This window comes from Myotis daubentonii, chromosome 16 (genome assembly GCF_963259705.1).
Source record: "Myotis daubentonii chromosome 16, mMyoDau2.1, whole genome shotgun sequence".
NCBI lineage: Eukaryota > Metazoa > Chordata > Mammalia > Chiroptera > Vespertilionidae > Myotis > Myotis daubentonii.
The window spans coordinates 20,054,466-20,079,103 of record NC_081855.1 but is presented as its reverse complement, the minus strand read 5'-3'; the positions used below and the strand labels follow the sequence as shown (position 1 = coordinate 20,079,103).

Here is a 24,638-nt window from a genome sequence, read left to right as displayed (position 1 = left end):
GGGAAACTCCAATGCTTCCAGGATGAGTGAAAAGAGTCCCACCTGCAGACAAGAGGGAAGGAACATCGAGGGCCTGGAGGGAGCCAGGAGAGCAAGCTGTCCCGGAGGCCAAAGTAGAAGAATGTTTCAAGGCTCTGGGGTCAGGGGGTTAAATGCTGCAGAGCATCAGCTAGGAAAGAAAAAGCATCCTCTGGATTTGGCAATTAGGCAATTGCCAGGGGCACCTTGCCAAAAGCAATTTAAAAAAAAAAATACTCATTTACTCTTTATTTAATTTTCAACTACAGTCTACCGCCAACATCATTTTGTATCAGCACAGCGGTCAGACAATCATTTACTTTACAAAGGGGTCCGTCCCCCTGACAGCTCCCCACTCTGAACACGCCCGATCTCATCTGATTTCGGAAGCGAAGCAAGGTCGGGCGGGTGAGTGCTTGGATGGGAGGCCGCAGGCAATTGCAATAACGTATTGGAGGAAGAAGACCAGGAGATTTCCGTTCCACCCGGCTGCTCTCTGGAAGAGAACAGATGCGGGCGCTCGAGTGCGGATGACAGCTGCTGTCTGTCATGGGCATGGGGAACAGAAAGCCAGTTTGCAGCAAGAGGAAAAGTAGAAGCTGAGGCTCCAAGAGGAAGAAGAAAGAACTCCCTCCAGGTCTCCCTTCCTCGGCTCCAGGTGGTTTCTGAGGCCCCTGGGTTCTGCGGGAACTCAGCATCCTCATGTAGAATTCCCGTTCTGCTCACTGACTCCCAGGGGGGGTTCTATGGCTGCCACTCAAGAGAGTTGTAACTCATAGGCCATGTCACTTGACTGGCTAACTGAGAGAGGAGTGGGAGTGGGGGTTACCCTTGAGAGGGATCTTGATGGAGGAACAGACCTTTGCTGGGTAGCAAGGGGGACATTCCAGGGAGTGGCATGGCATACACAAAGGCAAGGGGTCTCAAAGAGCCAAATACGTTTCCAGGGGAATTGGGTGTGGGTCCCTGTAAAGCAGTGGTTCTCAACCTTCTGGCCCTTTAAATACAGTTCCTCATGTTGTGACCCAACCATAACATTATTTTTGTTGCTACTTCATAACTGTCATGTTGCTACTGTTATGAATCGTAATGTAAATATCTGATATGCAGGATGGTCTTAGGCGACCCCTGTGAAAGGGTTGTTCGACTGCCAAAGGGGTCGCGACCCACAGGTTGAGAACCGCTTCTATAAAGGATGTTACAATTTCAAATCAAAACTAAGGAGGACTTGTTCTATAGCCTTGTAAGGCATGTACTAGTGTACCATTGGCAATCCCAACAATTATGACAACCGTTAACATGTGGAGTGCTGATAATGAGTTATTTATGCAAACTGTTAATATCCCCATTTTACAGGTGAGGAAATTGAGGACGGGAGGGGTCACACGCCTACGATTCAGACCAACTTACCAGAGGTCACATGGCTAATGAGGTGCTGATGCTTAATTGGATCTCAGATCCTGAAACCAGGATCTGTTGCCTCAAAGTATTTTTTACCTGAAAATTCATCCATGGGTTTTGGCCTTTTTAAAAATGTAAGAATTGGGAAGAATCACAGCTACTCTCTTGAAGCGGGCAGGCTTTGCTTGTTCTGTAGCTGACTTGTGTTCTCTGTAGGGAAATTAGTATAGACCCCAGCGCCTCCAGCAATGCTCCCTGCACAGAGAACCCATTTGCTTCTCCAGCCAGTCAGCAAAGGTATTCTCGCATTATTACACATCAGGCCTGTGGCAGTGAGGGCGCACGCGCGTGTGCGTGTGCGTGTGCGTGTGCGTGTGTGTGTGTGTGTGTGTGTGTGTGATTCCCTTGTTCATTCATATGACAAACACTTGCTGGGCTCCAATTTAGTGCCAGGCGCGGAGATTAGAGGTGAATTAGACAGAGCTCCATGTCCCCTTGGAGCTCAGTGCAGAGGCAGGCGGTACACAGAACAACAAAGTCATTTCAGATAGCGACAGGGCCCTGATAGAATAGGGTGGCCTGAGACGAGTGACAGGACAGGCGGCGCTTTAGAGCGGGTGCTGGGAGGCCTTTCTGATGAGCTGACAGCTGAGATAAAGGTGGACAAGAAGGCCGCGAGCATGTGAATATCTGGAAAAAACACCCTCACTTGCCCGTTTTCATGAACAGAGAAAAGGCCCGGTGGCCGGAGAAAGGGGAAGGTGGTACAAATTGAGCTCGGTGAGGGGGGGCAGGGGTCAAGTCACGTAAGACCTTGTAGACCACAGTCATGGGTCATGTTCAAACCAGTTTCTGTAGAAAGGCATGTAGGTGGGCAGGGGCGACATAGGGGGGTTTTCAGGAAGCCTGGGGAGAGCTGGTCCCAGAGCCCATTCATGGAAATACCCTGGTGGGTGAGAGGCGTGGCCCCAGGCTTTCCCTTTAGCCAATCAGAGGCTGTGGGGGCAGTGCCATCCAGGGGCCAGCAACCTCTCCAGCCCACTTGCTCCTGGCATTTCTCCAAGGTTGTCTTATTCTTCAGTCAAGAGTAAGTCATGTATTGCATAGGTGATTGACAAGGTTAGGCTGTGACTTCGGCTTCCTCTGCGGACAGATTGGAGAGAAGGGGATTGGATAAAATCTCTAGGAATGGCTTTGGCTGGCAGCACGAAGGCTTTGGGTTAGCCATGCTTTTGGCCCCAGTTTTGCTAGTAACTAGTCCAGGAGTGGTACAGGAGTCGCTCCCCTTCCTGGGCCTTTATCTGTGAAGAAGGGACCCTGGGGAGGTGGTGAGAAGGGCGGTGAGGTGATTTGTAAGGGTTCTTCCTGCTGAAAAGGCCTTATATTACCAGCTGTGATCTGAAAGAACGAGATAGAGTTGACTAAATTAACTCAGCTTTATTAGTATCATAGATGTGCTCTTACTGGCTGCTTAAAGAGAAAACATATTTGTCTATGACAGTAAGATGGCTCAAAACAAATAAAACATATTACTTTGAAATAATTGTTCCCTGTAAACAAGGTGGAATCACACCTCAACAAGATCTTATTTGACAACATTTAATCTACTGAGTGCCTCCTCTGTACCTGGCTCAGTTCTAGGCTCAGGGATGCAGAAATACAGGAAAAATGGATGCTGAAGGGACTTACCTTCCACTTGAGCATTTAGATGTTCTATGTGGGTGTGTATGTGTCTAGATTTTTTTAATCTGCAATTTTGTAAATGTAGAGGAATAGGGATTAATTTTCTAAGCACCACCCAGGGAAACCGTGCAAATGTCTCACCATCTGTGATTTAGCCAATGAAGTAATGAAATTCTGTGGCTCCAAATTGCAAATAAGAATTTCTGTAGACCCTGGCTGGGTGGCTCAGTTGGTTTGAGTGTTATCCTCATACAACAAAAGTTTGGGGGTTCGATTCCCAGTCAGAGCACATACCTAGGTTGTGGGTTAGATTCCCCGTTGGGGCATGTACAGGAGGCAAGCTATGATGTTTCTCTCTCTCTCTCTCTCTCTCTCTCTCTCTCTCTCTCCTTCTTTCCCTCTCTCTCTCCCCTCTCCTCCTCCTCCTCCTCCTCCTCCTCCTCTTCCTCCTCCTTCCTCAAATCAATAAACATATCCTCAGCTTAGGATAAAAGAAGAAGAATTTCCGTGGCCCCTCTGTGGAATAGCTGACTGGGTAATGTGTATAAGGGGGTAAATACTCACCTGTAGGTAATGGTTTATACCTTAGTTTGATCACAGCCCTGCTTTCCTTTTACACTTGGAAATTCAGTCGCCAGGGCTTCATCAGTTTTATCAACAGCGGAGAGGAGGCACCAGGGAGGCAGACTGCATTTCCAGTTGTGGACGTGCTGCAGTTCTCCCGAGAACTGGGTGCTCTTTGCGGACCCTCAGCGGGCATGGGGAGACCGGCCCCACCCTCCTGCTCTGTGCTGGGGAAGGACAGGCAAGGATAAAAAGCTGTCACAGGTCACAAGTCTGGGCTGTCTCCGTCTGCCACTGGACCTCTGAATGTGGTCATTTAAACAATGGACACATTTAAAAATCTGTAGGTTTGGGAGCTCACGTGCCCTGTGTTGTCCCACGAGCACTCAGTGGGTCTCAATGTGGTTTCAATTCCTCTGGGAACTGGAATGCCTGTGTAGTCAGGGCAATTGCCGAGGTTCCCTGAGACCTTTTTCAAGAAATCCAGTGGGTCAAAACTATTTTAACACCAAGACATGCTGTGCCTTTCCCCCTCGCATTCTCTCTGGAGCTTTCCGGAGGCTGCGTGGTCTGTGTGACATTGCAGCAGACGGCAGAAGCAGCCGCGAGAACCCAGCTGTCTACCATTAAGTCAGGCGTGAGAGAGATTTGCAAAACTGTGAAACAAATCGAGATTCTTCTGCAAACGTGTTAACATAAATAACATTTTAATGAACATGTTTCCCATAAAAGATCCTCTACCCTTAGATTCTGTGCTTGCAGATGAAAGGAAATGAGCCAGAACTGGTCCACACTATGAATCAATCAATCAATCAATCAATCGCTCTCCCAGAGGGTCTGGATTCCAGCTGGAACTCCCTCTCACATCAAGCTACCTCCTCTCTGGGCCCCATGGAACCAGGTGGCTCCCAAAGGGCCCCCTGGTTTCAGCTATGATGCTTTCGAGCCTCTTCTCCCATCAGACCTGGGAGCTCCCTCAGTGGGACCTGTTTCCCTCGCTACCGTCCAGTGGACCAGGAACCGTATCCACCCAGAAGCACGGCAGGGACATCAGATGAGACAGTGAATGTGACGTGTTGTGAAAGCTGAAATTTACCCACACTGGGTCTACATAAACTTGAACAAAGGCCTAAGACGCTGAGCATAAATATGGGCACAGCATACAAAAGAGGAGACAAAATCTGAAATGAGACACTCATCAAAAGTATTCTGAGATTTTATTAATTTATATCTATTGAAAAAAACCCTATATGCAACACTCTGCACACAAATCGCAAAAGACCAGAAGCTATACATCCCAATGGTATGGGCTTAGGAATTTATGACTCCCTATTTAAAACACACTAGATTGTCTCCTGATTCTAAAAAATAACATACGGTTATTGTAGAAAACTTGAGAACTAAGGGGAAGCACAAAGAAGAAAGTTAAAACCACCCATAATTCTACCACCCAGATAATAACTGTTAACGTTTTTTGTTGTATTTCTTCTATGCTTTCCAAAAAGCCTCAAACCCTTATGTGTTTTATATGATTGATATCACACTAAATATACAGTTTTGGGTTTTGCCTTTTTTCACTTAACATCAGTTTGGGAACATTTCCCCAGGACATTACAAGTTCTTTGTAAATACGAGAGTAATGGCCACCTCCAGGTCTGCCCCACACCTGAGGACTGGGCACCATGCTATCTGGATGGGAGAACGGAGGTGACACAAGAAAAGGAGGTGCCAGCCTGGCCGGCGTGGGTCAGTGGCTGAGCGTCAACCTATGAACCCGGAGGTCACTATTCGATTCTAAGTCAGGGCACATGCCTGGGTTGTGGCCTCGATCCCTAGTGTAGGTCGTGCAGGAGGCAGCCAATCAATGATTCTCATCACTGATGTTTCTATCTTTCTCCCTTTCCCTTCCTCTCTGAAATCAATAAAAAATATTTTAAGAAAGACAAGAAAAGGAGGTGCTGGCACTACTGATCTCCAACATTGATAAACTGGGGGCTGGATTCCTTCTGTAGGAGGGAGTTCCCGCTCTCAGCGGGCCCCTTCTAAGAGTGGGGAGTCCCCTGCTTCACTGGAGGGCATGCTGATGGATTTCCATTCATCGGCGATCAGACCTGACCAAGGTCAGTGTCAGGAGGCTCTGACACGAGGGCCAGCAGGACAGAAAGCATTTCTGAACTGATTCTGTCAGTGAGCAGAAAACACGCTTCTATCCGCTCCCTGCTCGTTACACTTTTTCGGGCGCACAGGTTAGCAGCAGTCAGGGTAAGAAGCTGCTTCGAGCTTTTAGCTCCTTGGCTGAGCGAGGGTGTCAAAAATCAAAATCAAATGACAAAATAAGAAATCACCCCGGGATGGTTGGTAAATATAGCACTTTAAAGTCACCTGGGGCCTTCATATTACCAGGGGTCCCCATCTTTACTGGGGTGTTCATGTGGGTGTGGAACTGGCAAAAAGGAGAAAGAGAAGAAAAAGGGGTAGGGGGGGAGGAGGGGGAGGAGACGCCCCAAGTGTCCTTCTGTGAGAACCGGGTTTTCAACTTCCAAGTGCTCCCAGCTGTCTTCCTCTGGAGAGCGCTATTACATCATGGGGTAGGCGATGACAAAATAGTTAAGCTCTGAATCGATCAGCTTTCTGTACTTCCGGTAAATTTCCCGCAGCGTCCTGTCCTCTTCATTTGTCTCATATCTGTTTGTATAAATTCTCACCTGTGCCAACAGAGAAACACAGCCGTGCACACACCGTGACTGCATCACGCAGGCACTGAAAACAGCCTGAATGAGGTACTCGCATCATTGTTGGAAGAATCAGAAGAACCCAAACCAGGGTCCCTTGGGTGAAATGGTTAGTGGAAATTCACTCAGGTGGTAGGACTGCCCCCACTCCTGCCTCGTCTCTGACGTTTCTCCCGGGAGCAGAAGCAGCTGGACGCCTGCCCCGTGGGGCCTGGATGCCCGTTCCACCCCGGGGGGCTCTTACCTTGAGTGTGCGCAGGGCACACTGCCCTTCTTCCTGACTCTTCAGGATCCGCTCCACGAACTTCACATCAAGGAAAGCCCAGATTTTGAAGTAAAACAACTTTCTGCAGGATAGGATGAGGAGGTGCAGCTCCTTGTCGAGTGACTCGTGGTTGTTGTTGAACTCAAAAGTTAATTTCTGGAAAAGCACCGGAGGGGAAGACGTACATGGGCAGAGGTGCCGGGACGGGCTGGGTCATTCCTAACATTCCCATGACCTGACCTCTGGCCTGATAGCCGTGCTGGTTCGAGGGCTTTCGATAAGATGCCCTGGACATGAAGGTGACATCGCGGAGGAAGAGATCTGGAGATGAAGGCGGCCCCTTCCAAATTTGAAAAACTTGGAGTTTGGAGGCCATGTATTTGGAGTCCAGAGACCAAGGTCCTGGCGGACGGGCCAGGTGACTGTGGACAGGCCACCAAACCTCAAGTTCTTTTGTGGCACGAAGGAGGATAATGCTGGCTGCCTGCCCACTTGAGGGCGATGTGAGTCTCAGATGAGCTATGAGCACTCGGTAGTCCCTCACTGTCAGTAGTGGTATTTATAACAATGTCAATCATCATAACCTACTGTGAGTGAGGGCCTTAGGAGGGACAACATGATCCTGATTTTATAGATGGGGAGCTGCCAGATTACAGAACCGCCCAGCCCTCTGAGCCCTTCAGTGACTTAGGTCAAATCTGGCTTTCTGTTTGGTTTGAAGTCACACTGTTTCCTGCCTCCTCGGACCCTGCGGGAAGAGAGGAAGGGGCTGCAGACCTGCTACTCACCTGTAGATGCACCTTCTTATAAACATTTGTTTTAACCCTCACCCAAGGATATGTGTGTTTTTTTAATTGATATCTTTTTTTTTTTCAAGAGAGAAACATTGGTTGGCTGCCTGCCATATGTGCCCTGACTGGGGACTGAACTTGCAACCTGTGATGTGCCCTGACAGGGAATCGAACTCCCAACCTTTTGGTGTATGGAATGAAGCCCCCACCAACTGAGCCACCTGGATGCACCTTTCTGATCAGGCCTCACATCTCTGAGCCGGGGACACAGGGGTTTTCCTTGGCTGACATTCAACCAGAATGTCCCTGTGTTCCATGTGCAGGAAGTGAGCAGCCCCTTCTGTTGTCTGCTGTGATTTTATGGGGCCAGGAGGCTTAGCTTTGTCGCATTTCCCAGAACCTCAATTTAAGAGTGAGGGTGTGTGTGCGAGCCCAGCCAAGAGCAGGCAGCAGTAGCCTTTCCTCTGGGGAGGCCAGTAACCTGGGTGCAGTCACCCCTCGAAGCCTCCCCACCCTCGGGTGATACCTACCTGCAGAGTGTGCCGGAAGGTGGGCAGCAGATCCAGGAGAGTGGGCCGCATGGACCAGTCCGGGTCACTGAAATAGCAGCTTCTCAGACTGATGCTCCTGATGGGGATCTCCTGCAAGAGGATCCGGGCCAAGCGCTCGTACTTCATGACCCGCTCAAAGAAGAAGTTCACCTTCAGGTTGACAGCCTGCCTGGCCAGCTTGGCCCAGGACATGCCCCAGATGACCTGGCCGTGGGGGTCATGGATGTGGCATTTGATGTTTATGGTCCAGAGGGTGCTGGCATTGTTCTCACACAAGTTCTCGAGCAGCTCGTCGGAGATGCAGTTGTAGTTCAGGGTCAGGGACGCCAGGTTTCGGAACGTGGCCATGGTCTTGTGGAACTGGGGGCTGCTGTAGACAGCGAGGTGATGGCTGAAGATGTCCTCGATGTTGAGCTCTGTCGCCATACTCTCATTCCGCAAGTAGCTCAGGGAGTTGAGGACGTGGCAGCCTTGCTCCACAGTCAGCCTGGCCCCTTTCAGGTTGAGGTAATCCAGGTGTTTGCCCATTTTCTTTAAGAAGAAGCTCAGGCTCTTGACGAACGAACTCCTGATGCTGTGTCTCCAGACCAGGCGGTCCAGCTCCAGGTGCTGGATGGAAAGAGACCTCAGGCGGTTGTTACACTTGCCCAGGCTCGAAAGAAGGCCTCGCATGGTGACCTGGAACTTCTTGGTCAAGACAGCGTTGTAAGGATTCAGGAATTTGATCTCCAGGTGCTCCAGATAACGACCAAATTTCTTAACATACCAAAGAGCTGACTCAAACTCGGAGGCGTGTACCCTGGAAGGTCTCCCACTGAACGTGATGGTCCTGTATCGCCAGAGGTCGGCCGAATACATCATCTGGTTCCATTTCTTGCAGACAAGGGCCGCCCTGGACCTGTCCCTGTCTCCCAGCCACCAGAAAACACGACGCAGGCACACATCGGGCAGGGTGGCCCAGCAGCTCTGGTCTTCGGGCTGGATCTCTTGGCTTTCTTCGTCCATCAAGGAACCGGGATGTCCAGTGCAGCTGTGTGGTAGGCAGGGCTTCCAAAAATGAGCAAAGGAAAGCAATCACTCGTTTTCTGTGGGGAGTAAAAGGGACAAGCCATTACCTGTTACCTGCCAAACAGAAATTAAACCCAATTGAATGAACTTGCACCATGGCCCCCTGTGGAGTAGGCACTGTGCTGGTGCAGGTGGTACAAAGATGAAGTCACCATACAGTCCACACCACAGGAGCCACGGCCCATTAGGGGTCTATCAGGGACACAGGCCAGCACGCAATACAGCAGCATGGAGAAGTGAGGAGGTTCAGATGTATTCACAGAGCAGGGTAGCGCAAACAGAGGGTGACTAACTGGCTGGGTAAGGAGGAAGGAGAGCAGGCTTGATGTCTGAGGAATGATGTCTGAGCTGGGTTCTGCAGGGTGAGTGGGATTTGCAAGGCTGACCAGGTTGGCCTCGTGGTAGTGGTGGAAGAGCTGAAGGTTTCCGTGTAGAGGGAACTGTGTGTGCACAGCCACCAAACTGAATGGACATGTGTTCACACTCAGGGAACTACAAACGGTATGGCTCTTAACTTGAAAGGGGAAGGGAGTGATGGAACTGGAGCTGGAGTAGACGGAGGTGCTGGGTGGAGGGGTTCTGGGTGATGTGATAAAGGCTGTGTCCCAGAGGCCAGGGTCCCCACTGTCCCTGCTCCCGGTACTTTGGGATCCTGATGTGGTCGGGCCCCTTCTCTGGATGAGAATCACTGTGTTGAGCCATATGGTTGATGACTGTGTTATATTCAAAAGGTGCAGCAGCAGAACAAGGATGGAGAACCTCCATGAGGACACAGGGGCTCAGGGGAGGTCAGAGGGTCACATGTCCGGAAGTGATGTGGTCAGTGTTGAGGTATAGGAAGGACACTTGAAGGATGGTCTAGAGCAGAGTCCAGGCCCAAACCTGGGACGAGGGTGGCATGATAATGGGAATGGGGTGGGTCCTTTGGAGGACACGGTTTGGTAACCGGGGAACACAGAAGTGGGTAGGACCGGAAGTCCTGACTTGGCTGTTGGATTGCAGGTGGCACCGCCAGCCAGGCTAGGGAGGCGCAGGGGAGAGCTGGGCGAAGGCCCTCCCGGAACACCGAGCCCTCCGACTGTTTACAGCCGCATGCTGAAATCTTCCTGACGTTTTGCTTTCAATGCTGCTCCTGCCGGAAAACGCCCTCGTTTTCTTGAACCCTCCCGAGTTCCCCATTCTTGAAACTTCAAGCCCTACCACTCCATAAAACTACTGGTTTCTCTACCAAGTGGCTCAAGATGATTGGCAATAGCTCATAAACACTCAGAGCTGAAAGAGATGGAAACCGAGACCCAGAGAGGGGGAGGGGCTTTCATGAGGTCAACAGCAAGTTAGAAACAGGGCCCAGACCAGAGGCTGGGCTTTCTCTCTCTCCTATAGATTTTTCCTGCCTCCACAGGTGGTCGGCCTGAAGGACAAGTTAATCATGTTTCTCAATTCAGGACATTTGTCTGCCCAAGACCTCTCTTAGGTTTTATTTATTCATTCGTTCCTTTTCAACTATGTCCCACTGCATCGCCCTCCACTGTAGGTAACTTCTCCAGTGTATTTGATGTGTGTGCTTGCCAAAAAAAGTATCTATAATAATAAAAGCATAATATGCTAATTAGACCAGACATCCTTCCAGACATCCTTCCATACGACCTTCCAGATGAAGCCCAGGTCCCGGGTGCCAGAGGGAAGCCGGTGCTGGCATCCAGGGGAAGGAAGGTCTACTCTCGCATGGATTTCGTGCATCGGGTCTCTAGTATTTAATATTTGTAGGCATCATTCATGTCTGCTTATGTCTCACCCACTACATCCATCATCTGAACAGAAGCTGTCCGTGGTGGGTGCCCGTCTGTCTGTCTCCTATCCACTCTGCCTAGATGGGCGCCGGCCCCCTCAGCTCCCACCGACACCACGGTGGCAATGAGCGTCTTTCAGTGAGCTCCTGTGGAGGACTTTATTTGGTTATCTTCTCCCCCACTTTGTCCTCATCACCCCATCATCGCCTACGGAACAAGTGGGACCCTGACTCCAGCTGGCCCTCCCACCTCAGATCCAGAGAGACTTCCCTGGGGGTGGGAGGCTGGCAAAGTCTGCCCCCGCCCAGGGCACAGGGCTCCAGTGGGTTCCCAGAGTCCCTGCCTCTGCAGGCAGCCTGCCTGCTCTTTCCCCTCTCGCCACTGTCCATCCCTTCCTGTGATCTGCGTCCAAGCCTTTCCCTCCCACGGCCCCACGCAGTCCTTGAGACCAGGGGCGGCCTCATCCTTCTTTTGAGCAGGTACTTCAACGTTTAACAGATGAAAGAATGGGGTCATCCCTCCGTCACACCCAGACTGCCCAAGGCGAGGGGCCTCCACCGCACTTAGCTCGGAGAAAAGTGCTCAAGGAACTCTCATCCACCTCGAAGGCTAAATGAAACCCTTTGCCTTAGCAAAGCCCCTTGTCAGGAGAGCTGTCAGATGCTTTCATCCACAGGTGGCTTTGGAAGAACACAGGTGGTGGCTGGGAAAGTTGTTGCAAGTGGTCCCAAAGTCGTGTGTAACCAGCGAGAAGCCGTGTAGCTTCCTGGGTTGGATCCTGGTTCTGCCAATTGCTATGTGTGACCCCAGGCTCATTCATTTCTTCGTGCCTCCGCCACCACATATGTAAACAGCAGTCATAACCTATGACTTATTTCACCTAGTCCTTATTCCTTGCCCAGAGGCGGGAGGGCAGGGGGCATGCCCACCGCCCTGTGGGAGGGTTAAATGAGCTGGTAGATGGAAAGCACCGGAACAGTGTCTGGCACAAAGTAAATGCAGGCACAAGTGCCTGCTGCCCTCAGGAAGTTGGGGCCACGGTGCTTGTACGACATCCCTGGATGGCAGGTGTGAACAAGCCCACCTTACCGATGGGGAGACAGGTGTCAGAAGGTTAGGAGATGAGAGTCTCCTCGTGAGATGGAGTAGTAAGTGGGGGGCGGGGTTTGAACCCACCCTCAGGGCTCTCTAACCTAGGTTCGGGCCATCTTATCTCAGAGCTGCCCACCAGGGAGGGAAACCTCAGCAAGTCAGATCGCCCATCACCCTGCGAAAGCTTCCAGGAGGCCGTGCGGCCGGCAGCCCATCCCTCCCGCGGGCCTGGCGTGTCCCGGCTCACCCCGCCTGCGCCCTCCCCGCACCGCGCCCGCACGCACCCGTGCCCGGCTCGCCGCCCTGCTCAGCTGCGCCCCCGCGCGGGGCTGCAGGGACCGCGAACGCCTGCTGCTCCTCCAAAGCCAACTCCGCCACCTCCGGGCCGCGCCCTGACCTCGCGGGGGCTGCGTGCCCAGCTGTGGGCGCCTTTGTGACGCGCCCCGCTACGGGGCTCGGCGCATCCCTGCTGGACGCAGGGGCCCAAACCCAGGGTGGCCCGGTCCACAGAGCGCGGCCAAGATCGGTCCTTGCGCCCACGGTCCGGAAGGCACCTGGGGGAGGGGCGCTGGGAGGCAGGAGGCTCGGGCCCTGCCCTCCCGCCTTTGGGCCAGGAATAGGTTCTGCCCCGAACTTGGGGCTCAGTCGACCGCCTTTCCTGTCCTGACCCAGCCCCAGCGTCCTGTCAGGTCCCGAGAGACCCAGCTTAGGCCCCTCTTCTCAGAATACATCCCCACGTGATCTGCCATGGTTTCCACTTTCCCCACCTTGGATGGGACTCCCAAAGGAAAGCCCGAAGCCACCCTAACCCACCCAAAGCTCGAGAAGTGCCCCACCTTCCCGGTGTAGGAGAGGAGGGGGGAGCGGGGGGGGGGGGAGGGAAGAGCGGGAGGATAGGGAGCATCTAACACACCCACTTTCCCTGGCCCTTCCCTTCCAGGCAGGGGCTGGTCCCTAACGGGTCACCCCAAAGGCCAGGCAGAAAGGTAGGCTATACTGTTGGCCAGTTGCATCACTAGGCTTTCTCCCCAGCCACCTCGACCAACAGCCTTGAAAGGCACCCTTTTGGGCATCACCAGTGATCCCGGGGGCCTGTGGGGGGCTGGGGGCAATGCTTACTAGAGGCCTGTCTTCATCAAGGCTGTGGATGGACGCATTGGAAACACCCACCCCAGTGTGCTCAGGCAGCTTAGCCTACAGCCCAGGCTCACTTCTCTCTCCCTCCCTCCCTTCCTTTCCTGCCCGCTTCTCTCCTGTGCGCTGTCTGGCCCTGCTGCCCATGGCTGCCCTCTCTTGGGAAACCAGTGAAGAATCCAAAGAAAGGTGAACAGAAGCTTTCAGGGAGGGTGTTTTTATTCTTTTTTTTTTAATTCTTTATTGTTGAAAGTATTACACATGTCTCCTTTTCCCCCCATTGACCGCTCCCAGCCTCTCCCGCCTCCAGCACAGGCCCTCCCCTCCCTCCTGTCTGTGCCCATTGTTTATGCGTCTATGCGAGCATGCAAGTCTTTTGGTTGATCTCTCACCCCCCTCCCCTCCCCTGCCTTCCCTCTGAGGGTGTTTTTATTCTCCAGGGAATATGTACAGGAAAGGAAACAGTCCATTCTGAAAATGGGCAAAAGACGAGAATAGACATTTCAGATGGCAAATTAGCAAACGAAAAGATAATCAACATCATTATGGTAAATGCAATTGGAAATCACAGTAAGAGAAGACCACATACTTATTAGAATAGTTAAAATTAGAAAAAAATGATGATGGTAATACCAAACGCTGGCCAGAGAATGTGGGGAAATGATGACGGTCACACCAATTGCTGGTGGGAATTTAAAATGGACAAAGCTGGGGTCCTCTGACATGTCCGAGCCATGGCGCCCAGATGCTTGATCCGAATTCTCAGGCAGAAGAGCTGGAGCTTTTTTCTCTCCTGGTTTATCTGTACCTCTTGGGCAAACCAACATCTCTGTCCAAAAGGAGGGAAATAGTTAAAATCCAAACCCTTTCTTCCATAGGAAAAACCCCCAGGAATAAAACCCACCTCCTTTCCCAAGGAGAGGCTACCACAGAAAGTCAGCAGGGAGACCATACATGTTCTAAATCTGCAGTACCTTTTCTTTTCCAAATCTAGCTGGAGTTTCTCCCTTGTTTTCCTCTCCATGAAGCTAACCACCAGCATTTCTCCTAAAGAAATGGATATAAAAAAAGTTTGACATGTTTAAAGTGGGAAGTGCTATTTCCTGGGGTATCTCTGGTTATGGCGCTCCCTAGTTCCTGGAGCACAAACCCTGAGCTACGGATGGCAGAGAAAAGGCATGGGGCCCAGTGAACTAGGAAGGGCCTGGGTGGGGGAGAGGGGATTGGGGCAATGCTTACTAAAGGCCTGTCATCATCAGTGGGGTGGATGGACAGATGGAAGAATACCACACCAGGGACTCTTATGCAGCCATTCAAAAAAAAAAAATAGTCACATATGGACTCGGAGGGAGGAATGTCCTTGGGTATTGCTAAATCATAACATTAAGTTGCAAGGAACTATATATAATCGGACTCCAAATGTGTATGTTTGTATGTGGTTATGACCCATGCTGTTACTCTGTAATTATTTTTGTCTCAAGCAATATATTTTTATTTGCTAAATTTGGCAACCCTATTATATAAGGATGAAGGAATGTATGGAATGAAAAAATTGTGGGAACTAAGAGAATACGGCACCACCTCAACATAATAAAGGCCATATATAACAAATACATAGCTAACATACTCAACCAGGAAAAGCTAAAAGTGTTTCCCTTAAGATCAGGAACGTACACTTTTACCACTTCTATTCAACATAGTAGAGGAGACAGGGGAGGGCCTTCCCAGTGGCAGGGTCTGCACACACCCTGCAGGTCCCGGGCTTCTCTAAACCCTAAAGTCCAGACGGTGTACCGCCAGGTGAGGAGAGAGCGGAGGGTGGTACCTGGTGCTGGTTTAGGGTCGGCAGGGGAAGGAGGATATCGCACTGAGGGCACCTCCGCAGAATGTTATAGGCCGGGTCGTCCACGACCCAGGGCTGGTGCTCAGGCTTCAGAGGCGGGTCCAGGGTTTTGTCTGTGCCGCGCGGTGCTTGCTTTGTTGAATTTTCAGGAAGAAGAGGAAACCTGCTTGTATTTTTCGTCTTTGGGCGAACATCTTTCACTGCGGTGGGAGTTTGATCTTCAGCAGCCTGGCTTGGGAGGGATGGAGGAGAATTTCTTGTCTCCTCAGTTGGAACATATTTTGCAGGCTCCGAGGTGGTACGACATTTATCCTGCAATTGTGAGCAATATGTCAAATTTTAAAACGACTTCGGCCTTACTGGCTGGACAGCACAATAGACTAGATCACCTGGAAGCTTTCCACCAGGAACACTTAGAAAGGCTGGGTGAAATGCAGGAAACACTCATTTAAATTGATAGCTGACTTTGTAAGAAAGAGAGAAAGCTCCGGGCCCAGGACGAAAACCTAACCTGTGAAGCACTTGAGCTGACACATCGGGAGATGCGGGGTCAGTCTTGGATGAGAGGAAAGTCCCATCCACGGAAGGTGGGGAGCTGAAAGTAAGACTCCCCTTTCCCAGAGGAAAGTCCGGAACCTTGAAGGCTAAACTATGGCCGCAAAATCAATAAATCAATAACTAAATCCATCAGTTAATTGGATAAGAAAAGTGGCAAGGAGGCTTGTCCACCTTGAGCTGGAGCTGGAGTGTAGGGAAGGAAAACTGACGCTCCTGGGAATTCAGATCCACGGGTCCGTGCCATCTTTGTGTTTGGGGCTCAGGTTTACATTAGTCTCGTGGTGTGGGAACACCCGCGCAGAAGAATTAACCTACAAGTGGGAATGTCTGGCAAGAGCAATAACAAAAGTTCTCTGGAGGGTATATAGCTTCAAACTACATCGTACAGGATTCTCCCAGGTAGAGTCACTAAACAGAAACTCACAAGTAAGGCTTGCAGACACACAACGAAGCAATCTCCTTAAGTAAGAGTCAGGCCCAAGCAAAACCAGGATTAAGTCTCCAAGAAGTTCAGATAATAAAACTATGGGATACAGACTGTAAAATACGGGAATTAAAAATAAGTAAGACAAGAGAAAATAATAAGATCCTATGAAAAAAAGAGCAGGCAAATTTAAATGAGAGATAAATAGAACTAGAAATGAAAAATACAGACATTGAACTCAATGGATAGGCAAAAAAAAAAAAAAAAAAAAAAAAGCAGATTAGATAGATTTGAAGAAATTCCCCAGAATATAGGAGTGGTAAATAGAAAATGTGAAAAGTTAGGAGAGAAGCAGCTAGAAGGAGAAGGCTTAATATACATCTGTTATATCCCACAGGAAGGGTGGGGAGAACATGGGAGAGTTAAGGAATATTGGGGACCCAACGGGACTATCGACAGGAAGGAGTAGGGAGCGAGTGCTTCACGGGTAGAGGGTTTCTTTGGGGGGCGGTGAAAATGCTCCAGAACCAGATAGAGGTGATGGTTTCACAACATTGGGGATGTACTAAGTGTCACTAATGATACGTTTCATGTCATGTGTATTTTACCACAATAAACAAAAAGATCTAGGTCACCCTAGGATTTTTTCAATTCTGATATTCATAGTTCTCTGAATTGGAGGGTTAAGAGAGGATAAACATTTCTCTGCTCAAGGAAAAGGTGACGAGTTTCTCGGAGAGAAACACTGGCAAGTTTCCCCAGAGAGAGAATGTTCCATCCTGCAGAAAAGGGGAATAACTTGGCACAACCAAGGTACCCGCAGTGCTTAGAGCTATGGAAGGACGCGTCTGTGAGTGTTCCCAGGCAAAGCCAACCAACCAGTCAGTCAGTCAGTCAATCGATCATATCACCACACCTCTACAGCGTCCCCCTTTGGTACCAGCCCTCAGATCAGCTTCATGGTGGGAAGATGGAGAAAGAGGTTCACTTTTATGAAGGAGCTCCCAGTCCAACAGACAAGACTCTCACAGGGACAGACAATTATAAAGCAGGTCCTCGTGAGGCCATGCCCAGGCCCTGAGGCTGAAGATGCTCAGAGGTGATCAGGCAGCTGGACTGGTCAGGGAGGCTCCTTGAGAGCTGGCACAAATGGAGATCGGTTACGTATGATAAATTAGCCCAAAGCCATCCACAATATCCTTTTAGAGCAAAGCAAAAATGAATGAGGCCCTCTCATATCCTCTGTGAAATTGGACCCAGAATACTACCCTTTTGGAATACAGACAAGCTACGGGCACCATTAGAAAATGACTAATTGCTACTCACCATATGGTGTAAATACTTATTTCCTGGGATCATTTGGTTGCAATAATGACAGAAGATATTGCTTTCGGGAGCTGAAATCTTCTTCCCTAGTAAACATAGAAACAGCACCACAAATGATTGCCCTTGACAACGGCTCGCCCAGCTGTCCCGCAAGTGCGTATATGGCCTGTCGTCACAAGTATGAACCGTCCCAAGTAGGAACCGTCCGGGCCTGCCTGCCCGCCCTGCCCTGCCAGCGTCCTCAGCCACACAGGCAACCCTTGGCCGAGTCACCCACATCACCTCCTTTATGGCCACAGAGGTGCGCTCAGCATGGCACGTGACCCTGATGAAGAGACATTCCCCTGGTTTCTAAAGAGACGAGGGAGCCATTAGCACATATGCCAGCCCTGTCCAGCCTGACTGCTCTTTCATTTCAGCAGTTTCTGAGCTCTGGGCTCAGACTGGTATTGTAAATGTCTCTGTTGATCGTGTTGTGTGGTCTGGCTGAAGCTGGGCTGCGTTGATGAAGTTGTGGGGTGGTGTTAAAGTCCAGCCACGCTGGAATGAAGGAAATGCCCATGAATTTGTGCAAGCATCCCAGGTTTTCCTTCGCCATTTTCACCTTGAGTAGCTTGTTTGCCAGGAGAGATGTACTGTACAGGGATTTCAGGCTCACGCCACATGTTACCAAGACAACCGGTGAAGTCAACAGTAGATATGTCACACTGATAGCTGTGTCCTCTGCTAACACACCTCACAAAGGGGCGACTGGGTGCAGAGAACATGAAATGGTACCAGGGAGTCACCAGATAGCCCAAAGGTCAGGGGCTCCAGCTAACTTCCTTCTGCCCACTGCTGCTGGTGGGAAAAACTCCAGTCTTGATGCCGGGAAACTTGGTTGTCCAGCTTCACCTCTGCCTCTAGCAAGCGCCTGATTCATTCTGGGCATGGGTTTGCTATCTCTAAGAGGAGGCAGGCGATCTCTGCCAGGCTAGGATCATGCCAAGGGACTTCCAAGAAAGGCTCCCATTTTGCAGGGACAAATTGCCCCTGCATCCTTCTGGGTGGCCCCCAGCCCCCCTCCGCCTGCCTCTAGGTCTCCCTGGGCGGGTCATTTGAAGAGCTCAGCAGACACACGAGGAGGCCACCACTCTGGTACATGGTCTAGAACTAGAATAGCCAGATGGATTTGAGACCTGCATAGCCGTCTTCCACACACGGCACCTGTCCTGTTGAATGCCCACATTCCTCGCACCCCGTCCAGAAGGCTCCCGCCCCGCTACCTGTCCGGTGCTGGGCCTGCTTGCTCTGGCAGGCATCCCTGTGCTGGGCCAGCGTGCGGAGCATGATGGGCTGGCCGCAGTCCAGGCACAGCTCGATGCGGTTGCCGCAGTGGTGCTCATGGATCTCCAGCTTGCTGAGGCGCACGGCTGCCCTGCAGAACTCACACACGACGGGGCGCTCCTGGCATTCCCTGGTCTGCGGGGAGGCAGGCAGGATGGCCAGGGCACTTGCCAGGAGTGACTGGGCCCAGGTGGGGACATGGGTTGATTTCCCAAGGGGCCTGAGCAAGTAAGAAAGCCGACGGGATGGGCCAGAGTGGGACCCCCTTTGGGGATTTTGAGCTGTCCTGGGTCACGGACCACAGCAAGCCCTCTGACCAGCATCTGGGGGGCCGGAGGCTGCGTGTCCCTCTGCTGAACACATTCTCCATTGCTTCCCAAGCCTCCTTGTGGGAGGGGAGAGGTCAGGGGGAAGCCTATCACCGCCCCCCCCCCCCCCCCCGCCCAGGGTGGCTGCTCCTGTGAAGGATGAACTGCACTTGATTCTCACCTCGTGAAACGCCAGCACGCTCTTCTGCATGCTCTGCTGGCACATGGCGCACCCGACCTGCACAGAGAGAGACGTTGGTCCCAGCACCTGCTGGCGGCCTCCACCTCCGCACTTCACACGCTGCAGGCTGGGCTCTGTGAGCTCCCAGGCACCGGATCAGGTGTGTCTGCCTTCGTCCCCGGGGGCACAGCCCCGTGTTCAAGAAGTGTTTGGGGGGATGCTTTGAGTTGAAAGGGATGCCTGAGCCTGAGGATCTCAGACAGACAGAGGAGGGTCCCAGGAAGGAGCGACATGAAAGAGCAGAAAAGAAAAGCCAGCCTTGGCGGTGACTGCTTTCTAGAGCTTTCCTCTCTGGCTTCTCCTCTTCACAAATCTCAAAAGAACACGCAGTCCTTCCTGAAACAGAGACCCTGCCCTGGGCGAAACCCATAAGCCTGTAGGGAAAGGGCTGGTCACGGGAACAGCAGGGTAGATGCAGTTTCCTAGGAATACTGTGTCCGCTGCCAGGGCCTGAGGCATGCAGGGCTCAGCGACTTGCCCACGGCAGCCAGGGTCTGAGTCAGCCTCTCCGCGCAGCACCCTCCTGCGTCCCTCCCGGGGCCCCTCACCTGCTGGTGCCCGTTCTCGCAGTGCTCGTCCATCTTCGCCTGGAGGACGGGCTCCTTGCACTCGGGGCACTGGGCCAGGAACAGCAGGCAGTGCGCCTCATGGAGGGCCAGGTGGGCAGAGGCCACCCTTCTTTTGCTGCCGGAGGAAGGGGGAAGGAGGTCGGGCTGATTGCAGGTATAACGCAGCGAGCCCTGTTTCCCACCCAGGGCCACTGGGCTAAGGAATGTCCGGGCCTCAAGCACTGAACATATGAAGATAATGTCACCGTCCCTGTGGCCCCACGTTGGTCCCAAATCAGAACATCGCAAAACCATAAAGTGTAAGAGAGCTCTTCTATCGCCGGGGCCAGTGACGGTGGGTGGGAAGGAGCAGGTGGGACAGATTGCAAAGGGGCCCAGGGAAGGCTTGGGTAGGTTCATAGGTTCCCTGTGGTGATGGTTTCATGGGTATACACATGTGTCAAACGCATGCAATGGTGCACGCTAAACATGTACCATAAACACGGTGTATGTCGATTATACCTCTGGAAAGCTGTTTGAAAAAACGAAGCAACAAATATCACATTCTTTCAAAGATTTGGTCTTGTTTTCAAGAGTTCCCCTGCCTGGCCCACAGCAGTTGGGAGTCCAGCCCTGGCACGGCCATGCTTGCTGCAAGGGCAATGCCAGCTTTCAGACTCGCCACGACTGGGAGAGCCGAGGCCGCCCACCTGTCCCCTGCCTGCAGGCTCACCTGCGCAAAGCCTCACAGGGACCCAGGCCTGCCTCGGAGACCCCAGAGCGTGTAAGCTTCTGAGCCTCCCAGTTCCCGGTCAGGGTGTTCCCCACCCTCCTGTTGACCAGGAAACGCCTCCTTTCACGTCAACCAGCCCTTGCTTGTGGAGCTTGGGAGGAGGGAGACTCAGTGTCCGTGTCCCCAAAGGCCCAAATGCTGACCGGAGCAGTACGCCCAAGTCCCTGCCTGTGGCAGGGACGCCCTCCCTTGGTATGCACAAGCTCTGGGCTCTGCACCGCCCAGAGAGATGGCACCACGGCTGCCTCACCACCCTTCCTCTGTTCTCCCCGCTCTGCCTGGCCTGGTCCCTCTCCCCCTCTGCCTGGCCTGGTCCCTCTCCCCCTCTGCCTGGCCTGGTCCCTCTCCCCCTCTGCCTGGCCTGGTCCCTCTCCCCCTCTGCCTGGCCTGGTCCCTTCCCCTCTGCCTGGCCTGGTCCCTCCCCCCCCCTCTGCCTGGCCTGGTCCCTCCCCCTTCTGCCTGGCCTGGTCCCTCCCCCTCTGCCTGGCCTGGTCCCTCCCCCCCCCTGCCTGGCCTGGTCCCTCCCCCTCTGCCTGGTCTGGTCCCTCCCCCCTCTGCCTGGCCTGGTCCCTCCCCCTCTGCCTGGCCTGATCCCTCCCCCTCTGCCTGGCCTGGTCCCCCCCCCCACTCTGCCTGGCCTGGTCCCTCTCCCCCTCTGCCTGGCCTGGTCCCTCCCCCTCTGCCTGGCCTGGTCCCTCTCCCCCTCTCCCTGGCCTGGTCCCTCCCTTTTCTGCCTGGCCTGGTCCCTCCCCTTTCTGCCTGGCCTGGTCCCTCTCCCCCTCTGCCTGGCCTGGTCCCTCCCCCTCTGCCTGGCCTGGTCCCTCTCCCCCTCTGCCTGGCCTGGTCCCTCTCCCCCTCTGCCTGGCCTGGTCCCTCCCCCTCTGCCTGGCCTGGTCCCTCTCCCCCTCTGCCTGGCCTGGTCCTTCTCCCCCTCTGCCTGGCCTGGTCCCTCCCCTTTCTGCCTGGCCTGGTCCCTCTCCCCCTCTGCCTGGCCTGGTCCCTCCCCCTCTGATTTCCCTGCCCTGTCCCCTCAGCTCCTCCTCCCAAGCAGGTTCAGACACTTAAGTGCCAGGAGGGTCCGGCTGGAGCAAAGCTCTCTGGGAAGGTTCCCTGCTGGTTCCTGCCACAGGTGGGCCGCTTTGAGAGTGAGGCCCTTGGTGAGCTAGAGGTGCGGGCCTGCACTCTGCTCAGCCTCCCTCTCAAGGTGAGGGGGGCTTGTTCTCAGACTGGTGTGCAGACCATATGATCAGAACCCCAAATTAGGAGTAGCCCATCAGGGACAATTAGCCTGGCTATTCGGCTCCAGGACCGTCCCAGAAAGTCGGGACTGTCTCGAGGGGTGGGGGACGAGTGCGGCCCAGTGATGTAAGGTAATGCTGACCACTTCCTCACCCCGTGACCTCAGAGATCTGCTGGGGGTAAGCCTTCCCTCCCCGGAGGCCACAGCACCAGCCCTCCCTCCCCGTGAGTTTATGCCTGGACCCTTTTCTCCTCATTCCAGAAACAGACTCATTCTGCCCACCGGCTCCCTGGCCTGGGCGGGCTCGGGTGGCTCTGGCAGCTCCTTACCAGTTCCCACACACCTGGAAGGCTCCCTCCATGGTCTAGTCTCCGGAGTCTTCCTGCTGAGTTTCGTTTTTTTGCAGAAACAAAACTGAAAGTGTTCCTACAGCCCGGCCCACAGCTCTGGGGGGAGGAGTTTGCAGAATTCTCAGCCGGGGCTGCCCCAAGGTTCCTGTGGCTGGACACTCCCGGGCCACCCCTCTGCAGCCGGCCAGCCCAGCCTGCCCCTGCTGCCTCCCCCACCTGCACTCTCACCCCTGCTGCTGCCACTGGCCGTGTCTACAACCCTGGGGGTGGGAGCCAGAGGCCAGGCCTCCCGGGGCAGCAGCCCCGCCCTTGTCCCAGGCCAGCTTCACTGCATCCGGGCCTGCCATCCCCTTCCACTAACCCGGACCTCCCTGCTCTCCTGCTCCTGTCGCTGGTCCTCTCTCTGCAGGAGAGATGGCTTGCTGTGTTGAACTTGAAGGCTGCTCCCCGAGAGCAGCCCTGGACTTCCTGCATCTGCCTTTGGTCCTGGTTGGTGAAGACTTTGAAAACAGGGTCTGGGAGGAATTGGGGATGCAGGTGGTGAGCACCAAGGCGCAGCTTGGTGACTTAGGACAGCAGCCTGCCTCTCTGAGCGGCTCCTTACTTGTAAATAGTTATGGCGAACACCCCCCGGAACTCTAACAAGGCGCCAGCAGGCGAGGAAGGTTCTATCTTCATCACCCCCGTCTTCAGATTAAGAAACCGAAGCATGGCCCTAGCCGGGTTGCCAGTTGGTTAGGGTGTCGTCCCCATACACCAAGGTTGTGGGCTTGATCCCTGGTCAGGGCACATACAAGAAGCAACCAGTGAATGCATAAGTAAGTGGAACAACAATTCAAACACTTTCTCCTCTCTCTCTGTCTCTCAAAAAAAAAAAAAATCAATAAAAGAAAAGAGAAAAGAAACCAAAGCACTGAGGGCTGATGTAACTTGCACGCTGCACAGCAAAAGGCCGGCCGCAGAGTCAGGCTTGAACCCAGGCAAAGCGCCCTAGGCTTGTCGCTCCTGGAATGGCTGAAAGGTCGGAGATCTGAGTTTGAATCCTAACTGGCAGCTTGTTTGGGACTTTCGTTTCCTCATTTTTTGGGCTCAACTGGGGACCTGGAGGACTTTAGGAGACCAGGTGCCCAGAAATTGTGTGCAAAACTGCTTTCACGTGAGTATGTATGTGCCTGTTCCCGAGGAAGAGCGCCGTTTTGAGCAGACACTCAAAAGGAGTCCACGACCCAGACAATTACAAATGATGGACCCATTGACTCCAGAGAGTCCAAGAAATCAAGTTCTGTTAAAAGCAGCACTTGTCCCCAATTCTACACGCATCATTGCATCTAGTGACTAGAGAACATTTGTCTTGTCTCCTTGTGTTCTCTTCACAGGGAGAAGCAGGCTACAACCAGCTAGATTACTGAAAATGATAAAACTATATCTAATTGCTCAGGGGATTGAGAAGTTTACAAATAATTGCAATTCCACTGGAAACATTTGGACATTATATATTATATGTTGAAGTTCTTAGAGGGGGTTTAATGTATTTTTCTGTTTCTCAGAATTTTATTCATAAAAAAACAAGCCCAGAAGATTGATTTGTTGTTCCACTTTATTTAGTTTTTTAAAGTTTATCTTTATTGTTGAAAGTATTACAGATATCCCGCCCCCCCACCCCCAATTGACCCCTTTCATCCCCTCCCAGGCCTTCGCCACACTATTGTCTGTGTTCAAGGGCTGTGCATATCTATATATATAAAAGCCAACCAACCAGAATGACCGGAATGACCGAATGACTGGAAAAACCAGTCGCCATGACCTGCACTGTGGCTGGTCAACCAGCTGGATTGGGGGCAAGGCCAGCCGGCCAACCTCCCACGGCTGCACCAGTCTGCGTTCCCACCAGCAGTGCACTAGGATTCCCTTTTCTCCACATCCTCGCCAGCACTTGTCATTTGTTGATTTGTTGATGATAGCCATTCTGACAGGTGTGAGGTGGTACCTCATTGCCATTTTAATTTGCATCTCTCTGATGAGCAGTGGCTCTGAGCATTTTTTCATGTCTCTTGGCAAGTCCATCTTTAATTAGCTTCAACATTTATTTTTACTTTTTACAAACTCAATTAAGAAAATAATATGTAGTTAGAGAATTTTGATTGTGTTTTTGCATATTTGTCTAGGCATTTTAATTAATTTCAACTTTAGCAAGCAGTCGCTGATAAATGCATAGCAGCTTTTCACTAATGCATGAAGCCCCTCCCGATGTCTTGAGAGTGGGAAATAAAAAAGAGATTACGAAGGCCACTTACCCTGGTGCTGGGGTGGGAGGACAGTAGCTTCCAAACTTGTCCACACGCTGGAATTGCTCGGGAAACTTCCAAAAAAACCCCAAAACCCTGGATGCCTGCACAACCCCAGAGAGTGGGATTTCATTGGTCCAGCGTGTGGCTGGGACTTGGGAGTTTTTGAAAGGTGCCAGGTGATTCTAACCCACAGAGAGGAAAAAGCTGGTTCTGAATCCCAGAGCCGGCCTGAGCCTTGGGCCTTGGCCCCTGGCTTTCCCATCGGAAGAATTAGAGAACGGAGCAGATGCGCTTCTGCAAGTGG

At 52.3% G+C, this 24,638-nt stretch overlaps 2 protein-coding genes across 5 annotated transcripts; both read right to left on the bottom strand.

Annotated features, from left to right (window-relative positions):
• Window positions 1-6,242: 6,242 nt before the first annotated feature.
• Window positions 6,243-9,010, bottom strand: FBXO39 (F-box protein 39). Its single transcript, XM_059668229.1, has 3 exons — window positions 7,985-9,010; window positions 6,643-6,819; window positions 6,243-6,371 (listed from the first exon to the last, which is right to left on the bottom strand). The coding sequence occupies exons 1-3, from the start codon at window positions 9,008-9,010 to the stop codon at window positions 6,243-6,245; spliced, it is 1,332 nt and encodes a 443-aa protein (XP_059524212.1).
• A 4,287-nt stretch (window positions 9,011-13,297) lies between these two features.
• On the bottom strand, window positions 13,298-22,264 carry XAF1 (XIAP associated factor 1). Of its 4 annotated transcripts, none has more exons than XM_059669019.1 (8): window positions 22,026-22,261; window positions 19,664-19,799; window positions 19,056-19,112; window positions 18,506-18,701; window positions 17,241-17,326; window positions 14,915-15,244; window positions 14,064-14,136; window positions 13,298-13,918 (listed from the first exon to the last, which is right to left on the bottom strand). In XM_059669019.1, exons 1-7 carry the CDS (start codon window positions 22,055-22,057, stop codon window positions 14,080-14,082), a joined length of 894 nt encoding a protein of 297 aa, XP_059525002.1. In that variant the 5' UTR covers window positions 22,058-22,261; the 3' UTR covers window positions 13,298-13,918; window positions 14,064-14,079. The 4 variants fall into 4 exon arrangements, with proteins under 4 accessions (XP_059525002.1, XP_059525004.1, XP_059525005.1 ...); XM_059669021.1 differs by having other exon boundaries at window positions 22,040-22,260; XM_059669022.1 differs by lacking the exon at window positions 22,026-22,261 and adding an exon at window positions 21,979-22,002.
• Between the last annotated feature and the right edge of the window lie 2,374 nt (window positions 22,265-24,638).

What these genes read in the sequence shown, in the direction of transcription:
- FBXO39 (XM_059668229.1), bottom strand. Translation starts at nt 9,010, where the DNA reads ATGGACGAAGAAAGCCAAGAGATCCAGCCCGAAGACCAGAGCTGCTGG. An exon ending in CCTTCCGGCACACTCTGCAG is followed by an intron (nt 6,820 to 7,984) that starts GTAGGTATCACC and finishes GTGCTTTTCCAG; the next exon opens with AAATTAACTTTTGAGTTCAA. An exon ending in GTGCCCTGCGCACACTCAAG is followed by an intron (nt 6,372 to 6,642) that starts GTAAGAGCCCCC and finishes CTGTTGGCACAG; the next exon opens with GTGAGAATTTATACAAACAG.
- XAF1 (XM_059669019.1), bottom strand. Translation starts at nt 22,057, where the DNA reads ATGGAGGGAGCCTTCCAGGTGTGTGGGAACTG. An exon ending in TTCCAGGTGTGTGGGAACTG is followed by an intron (nt 19,800 to 22,025) that starts GTAAGGAGCTGC and finishes TTCCTCCGGCAG; the next exon opens with CAAAAGAAGGGTGGCCTCTG. An exon ending in CGACCCTAAACCAGCACCAG is followed by an intron (nt 14,137 to 14,914) that starts GTACCACCCTCC and finishes CCATTTCTTTAG; the next exon opens with GAGAAATGCTGGTGGTTAGC.